The following is a 7,229-nucleotide window of genomic DNA, read 5'->3' as shown; positions in this document are numbered from 1 at the left end:
CAAAATCATCACTTTTTCAGGTCTTTTGCAGTACTTCCATAGAGTAAATTCTACTTCTTTTTTTTAACTCCTAGCACTCAGGGCATAACCCCTACTTGTGCGAAGCACTGTGTTGAAACTAGGAAAATAGGTTGTAGGAAGGGGGATAGAGGGAGTAGTGTTTGTGGATATTTGATTTAAATCTTCTTATATCGAAAGTGACAGGGAATACTACTGCTGGAAGTTTATTCCACATACGAACAGTGCGGCTGAAGAATGAATTTTCCCTGTAATAAGTTGTGCGGTCCACTGGCCAATCTACCACAAATGGATGTGTTTTTAAAGAAAGACGTGTGTTACTCAATTTCAAAGGAACATATTCCATTGTAGTATCGATAGAACAGTGAAATACATCCCACATTGCGACGGTGCTCAAGTGAATCAATAGAATTGGATACCCTACTGTGGCCCTTTCTCAAACTAGACTTCGAAGCTCCGGCCCATACATAAGAGTTGTATTCCATTTTTGGTCGGATATATGGATATATAGAAGATCAGATGGAGTGAAGTATGTCTTACACCGTTTCTAAAACCCGAGACACTTGAATGCTTATTTCGAAACTTGAAAAATGTGATTAGTCCAACGGACATCGCACTGAATTTTAATGCCCAGAATAATGCAGATATAGATGAAACAACAATATCTGCCAACATTGAGTATTGTGGGCTTTAAAATCGACTCTGTTAACACGACCCCATTCAGAGATTTTAATGAAGTCGTAATTAAGCGATTCATTTATATTGCGCCTCATTGCCTATAATTAAATGAGTAAGAATGGCAGATACTGCTGTCATCCGCAAAAGAGTAGATAGAATTGGAAGTTTGACATAGAAGGTCCATATAAAGATAAGGAACAAGGCAAGGAAAAGTACGGAGCCTTGCGGTACCCAATTCAGAGATTTAATCAAGTCGTTATTAAGCGATTCATTTATATTGCGTCTCATTGAATAAGAATGGCATATACTGCTGTCATCCGCAAAAGAGTAGATAGAATTTGAAATTTGACATAGAAGGTCATTTATAAAGATAAGAAATAGGGTAGGGGAAAGAACGGAGCCTTGCGGTACCCCTGAATCTTGAACTCGTTTGATGAGATCCCATCTATAACAACTCGTATATTGTGATCTCTGAGAAAGCTCAATCGGTTCAGAATCACATTTCTGTAATTCTGTACGTCCTTCTGTGTGTCCATGTAAAGCTTGTGCGTATGTAATTATCAAGATGAACTTTGGTACATGTACCTAAGTTCTTTGAGTTCACAATTATATTAAATGATCTAGTATGACAAGAAAAATCGGCAAAACTTAGTTTTATAAAAGTGTAATTGAAACTTTGCCGATTTTTGTAGTGATCCTTTTCAAAAAATTACTTGAAGTTCAAAATAGAAGGTCAATGTTAATTTGTACATAAATAACTTTGAAGTAAATGTAAATTCCTCTTTCAAAATTTATATGGTTGGGCCAAATTTTCTCTTATACCCATATGAGCCCTTTTTGTAGAAATCTATTTTTTTCTATTCATGGTTGACCATGAATTTCATAAGAGGGTCCAAAATGGTGTCCTACATATTATTTTGAATTGATCCTCACAAAATTTGACACAGAGTGGATATTTATCACAATAATAACATTTGATTTTTGTAAAATGGGGGTTTGAAATAACTGGATTCAAATTCTACGGAAGCTCCCAAACTGATAAGCACACGCAGCAGTTGCTTTCATGAGCTACCTTTTACTAACTTTTATACTTAAATCACCACTCACTGAATGGGGTCGTTGCATGTATACTATATTAAGGTTTCTTAATGGATCTAGATTTTAAAAATAAAACAATTTTTTGCAAGATTAGAAATTTACATATTAAAATATCTTGAGTTTTAGTTTGTAGAACATTTGACCCAAAATTGAAGTTTTTCTTTTCTATCAAAGAAATTTCGACTCTTTCCCACTTTGGGGAAAGAGTCGAAGGGTCATTCCATGATTATGGCCCAACCAGACTTTTTAAGGTACTGATTATGGCCCAACCAGACTTTTTAAGGTACTGAAAATACTAATGGATCTACATATTTGCAGATTTTTACATACTATGACCTTATTTAAGGCCTACTACAAACCTGCTGGTCCATGGGGTCTAGGGATATTCTTTCTGCTATAAAAAGGAATTTTTATATCAACCTAGCGGTGCTCGGTCCGCTTTGCTGCCCTTGATTGGACAAGCCGAATCTATACGTAAAGACCTAAAATATTAAAATAGTCAGCTAAGTGGATCTGGTGGAAATAAAAACTTCTGATTACGAACAAATATTACATTACTTTTATTAATATGTATTTATATTTGTATATAGATATAAATTTCATATATTAGGTTTATTCTCAGAAAAGTAAATCTATAGTCATTTCGGTCAATAATGGACCTATCACATCAATCGGACATAACATGTCCGTCTATCCATTGGACAATAATTCTCGTATTTTAGTTGAATATAAAAATGTAAGTATCGAATTTTATTACATTAAATCGAAACAAATGGTGGATGATGAACTATTAACTATTATTTAAGGGTTATAACGCCCAAACGCAAACATTTTATACAATTTCTATTAGAGTAGAATAGCATAAAACAATATTTAAATACCACTATTATTATGCACTTAAAATGGTTATAAATTGTATATTTGCAACATTAAGTTGATTAAAAAGTATATGCAAATCTATTATTAAATCTTCAATAGTACCTGTATATATTATATAAATATACTCTACAAATATAATTTATAACTAAAATCTTGAAATAAAAACCATTGTTCACTATATTAAAACCAACCCACTTTAAACACCTTAAGAGCTTATTTCATTTCCCCCCTCCCCTTACATTCAGATGAAATTCTTTTGTTTGTTTTTTTTACGACACACCTCGACATCTTAGACTTGCAGGCCTCACTACATATACATATATGCTGGTTCTTAAGTGTTATTGTTGTTCTTATTTGTTGCTCATTCATAAGGTAATTATGCTTGTTGTTGTTGCTGTTGTTTTCTTTTATATTCTTCTTCCAAAAATGTTTCAATTTCTTGAATTGTTTTGATTTTTCTCTGTGTGTTTGATGTCTTTTGAAAGAATAATAGGTGGTGGATAATTGTAGAAATGTAGGTATATTTGTTTTTAAGGATAAGGATGTGTGTAAACACCTTAAGGGTCGCTACAATTTTTGAAGTGTTTGTTAAGAAATTAGGTTTCTTAATGTTTTTTTTTCTGTATGTTTGTTAAGAAATTAAAATTATTAGAAAATATGAGGGCAGCTATTATATAATAGAGTGGGTTAATTGTTTCAGTAATAAATACCTAGTTATGTTCCTCAAAAAAATTTGATTTTTTCCTTAGATTGAAGTGCACTTTTGAGAACATTTTTTTCTTGGTTTATTAAAACGCCAGCCTTTTGTATTCAGCTTACTGTGGGCCGGAATTATAACATGTTTACCCTACACCATTATAGTTGGGAGGGTATTGTGAGTTTGTGCTGATGTTTGTTATATTCCATCTTAAAGATCCCCCCGGGGGCATGTTGCCTTGGTAAGATCTCCGCCTTGGTGTTATTGCAATCCTGAAAAATTGGTTACAGTCTTCTGCTTGGCTTAGTCCTTTCATAAACAAACAATAGGTCAGACCACAGCACCGCACATTCTGGTAGTACGGGTGGCCAGTTGTCCGCAGTACTATGTCCTGGCTGGTCAGTTGGTTGAAGTTCCTTTGGAATACACGTAATGGCTGTGGTTTCAACCCAAATTCGTGGGGAGAGTAAGTAGCGGTTAAAGGACTGATGCATAATAAAGTCAATATTCGGGATAAGTTCGGTGCTGTTGCCGAAAACAACAAATACCACACAGAGGAGTGGCTGTGGGACTAAGCGTTGGAAATGAGTTGGTATTAATTGTATATGGTACGTGATGGCGGGACTTACCCCATCCGCCTACCTAATGAATGTGTCGTATGAATGAGATGTGTGCTGGGTTGAATGATGATGGATGAAAGGTATCATATACATATGATACCATTGAATTTTCCTTCCTTGTCCAGATATGTTCAGAGTATACTCTGTTCATATCAGAATTACCATAGTGTGTCCCTGTGAGTAAGAACAATGTCTTCGGCTTATAGATGGATCGTACTTCGGTCCACCGGTTACGTCTCTAGATGCTGTTGCCGAATCAACAGAGGCCCTCCAATGGTCAGAGATTAGATAGCTTGAGCACTCCAGCAAAGTACTTGTGCATGGACCGGTCAAAGCCAATGTACAAAAATTGCCACCTGAGTTCTTCATTGAAGAACAAAGGGGCGATGGTAGACCGTTCTTAAGTCTACCTAGTGGATGAAAAAGACCACCGTGAGATAAGGCCGTCAAGGCAGGAGCTCACGTTAAAACTATCGACATTCATTCCATCTTAAAGTATCAGAATCACCTTCTTATTCGATTTATCTACATATGTATGTCCTTCTTTCTAACCGCCTTGTGCGCACTCTAAATGTCGCTATTTAATGAAATTTGTCTATCAATGAAACCTTTTGAAAATTGTTAAATCGGTTCATTATTTCACCTAGCTCCAATTCAGCCGTATCCCCGAACAGTGCTTTTGAGATCGTTAACCAACCAACCAACTTTGGAAAGTTGGTTGGTTAACGTGATAGTTCATTGGACTCGAACTGTTAAGTAGAGTTTAAGAAACTCCGTTTTGAACGGACCACTCTACTCCACTTAAATTTAGTATTTCTAAAATTAGATCCAGCATGTAACTGTAAGAAATCTAAGGATGTCATTAAGCCTTCAGCCGTATATCCCGGCTAGATATGAAATAACTGCCAAGGAAGCGATTTCTTTTTGCGTGCGGAGCAGAGTATTCACAGAGAATAAAATGTCTTTGTCTGTTGCCCCTTGAATTCAATATCGGTGTATATCAATTTAACTATGCTGGAACTGAATTCCCATTTCATTCCAAACATCTGACGACAGGTAGGCGATCGTAGCCTTCTTGACTTTGTGCTGGAATTTGAACTTCCATGATAATTTAGAGACTCAAATAATTTTATTTTTTCTGGGAAGATACTCACTTGTTGAGGGTATCATGTCATATATCGATTGTCATTCCTTTAATAATATATCGCAATATTGGTTGAAGATACTACCCAGCAAAATTTTCATAACATTCTCTCATTACAAAGTAATGTATGAAATAACTACATTACCAACAAATACTCATTAAACAAATTTTAATATATTCCACTTGATTATTATGAAACCTTTCACACATTCTAAGACGATCAAACTATGTCTGTTCTACAATCTGTCTAGAGAATGTACGAGCTAACTAGTTATTCACAAATATTGTCTATTGATAAAGTTAGTTTGGTTCTGAAAATAGGCAATATCTGTTCACGAATTCAATAGAACTCCATACGTACATATAAGAATCTAAGCCTATGGGGCACGTCACCGAGTTCAATTAGCTGTTGGGCAATTGTATTAAAATGTTCCACAATTTAGTTTTATAAATCTAGAAACTAGTACATGAAGACAAAGTTGATTCATATACAGGACCACTTGCCGAAATTGTACTTTAATTTACAACACTTTCACAAACATTAAAATATTTAACTAAATATTTAGATTTATTTTTATTTTTTTACATAAATATTTTCCGAAAATTGTTGAAATTTGATTTTTCAATAATTATTAAGTGCGAAGATGAATCGATTAACCCACTATCCAACCGATTATATTAATTTTGTCGTGAACTTCTTGTTCATTTAATTCCTTCTCAATATGTTGTCGGTAAGTTGTGTACTCGCCATGCAATTCAATTTCATTACCAATCATATTTTGAACTTCATTTAAGGTCACTTTTTTACCCTGCTGAAGTTTAGCCTTTAATGAGCTCTCCAACTTAAAAGGAAGACCCATTGAAACGAGTTTAGTCAATTTTTCATTATCTAACGGCGTTGAATGATCACGTTTATATTCTTCGATCTTCTTAAAAATCTCAAAAAATTGTTTTGTTTCGGAAATATCACCGTTTGAAGATTTGCTTAGAAAACAATTGAAAATATCACTGGCAGGTTTTTTAAGAATGGTATCTCTTAAATTCATATCGAATATCTTTTTAATTTCATCTGCAGAGTATTTGTTTAGAACTTCGAAACAAGTTTCAGGATTGGCTGGAAAAAACGAAAATAAAATTATTTAAAACAAATATCTGTTACAAAGTCCAATTTCATGAATTGGACGAAGTTAACTATTTTAACATCTTCTCTTACCTTTAATTACAGTCACAGTCTGAAGTATTGAACTAATAGCGAATAAAATAATATAAAAATTCATTGTGCCACACGCTTACTATCAGGAAGAGAATAAATATAACTGATGTGTTTTTATTTATTTATAAAATTATTTATTGCATTTATATAAAAATTTAATTTTTGTATATTTATAAAATGAGATTTAGCCACTGATTAGCTTATAAGCGACAAGTGCGAATTATAGTAAAAACATCATTTAAATTCCATAATGAGTTTACTGATTTTACTGATTATTTTTTTATTATCAATTTAAATAATTTAATATTTTTATTCGTATTCATTTTTATGAGATTGAGTCGAAATTAATCATAAAAAAACTTTTAATAATTAAGAGTATTATATTCACTTTTGCGAATCTTATTATAAATTTGTAAAAAATAATTTTTGTCAAATTTCAACGATTTTTTCCGAATAAACTGAGAGATTATATATGGATTCCAATGTTAAATGTGCAAAATTTAAAGATTTTTGAATACTCTTTGTTTTCAATTCATATGTGAGGTGTAACGCGTGCAATTGCTAGATCCTCCATAGTTGTAATAATTTCTCAGATATATCTGAGTGAGGGAGGTGTCTCATCTATAACTAATTCGCCCATTTTATTTACAAATATTCATGTTCATTTCAAATTTGAGGAACCTAACGGTTTGTTTTTCAAGTGTCGCTTTTGAAGCTGATACTGAATTGAAGATTGTCTTCACCCTCGTTTATGCATTGACTCATAGTTGAACTGCTGGATACTCTTTCAATATCTATGTGTCGCTCCTCTAGCTTCAGCTTCAGCTTAAGATGGATGATGGTACAAAATTCATAAGGTTTTTGGTATATATCGGTCAAAAC

At 33.4% G+C, this 7,229-nt stretch overlaps 1 protein-coding gene across 1 annotated transcript; it reads right to left on the bottom strand.

The window, feature by feature from the left end:
• Positions 1–5,665: 5,665 nt before the first annotated feature.
• Positions 5,666–6,471, bottom strand: LOC111682954. The gene is made up of 2 exons (XM_023444956.2): positions 6,348–6,471; positions 5,666–6,248 (listed from the first exon to the last, which is right to left on the bottom strand). Exons 1-2 carry the CDS (start codon positions 6,409–6,411, stop codon positions 5,788–5,790), a joined length of 525 nt encoding a protein of 174 aa, XP_023300724.2. The 5' UTR covers positions 6,412–6,471; the 3' UTR covers positions 5,666–5,787.
• Positions 6,472–7,229: the final 758 nt, after the last annotated feature.

The sequence above is a fragment of the Lucilia cuprina genome, chromosome 5 (assembly GCF_022045245.1).
Source record: "Lucilia cuprina isolate Lc7/37 chromosome 5, ASM2204524v1, whole genome shotgun sequence".
NCBI classification, from domain to species: Eukaryota; Metazoa; Arthropoda; class Insecta; order Diptera; family Calliphoridae; genus Lucilia; species Lucilia cuprina.
This window is presented reverse-complemented; position numbering and strand designations above follow the sequence as displayed.

Excerpts from the sequence above, each read along its gene's own strand:
- LOC111682954 (XM_023444956.2), bottom strand. The coding sequence starts at position 6,411 with ATGAATTTTTATATTATTTTATTCGCTATTAGTTCAATACTTCAGACT. Across the intron at positions 6,249-6,347 it reads GACTGTGACTGTAATTAAAG|CCAATCCTGAAACTTGTTTC; the intron begins GTAAGAGAAGAT and ends CGTTTTTTCCAG.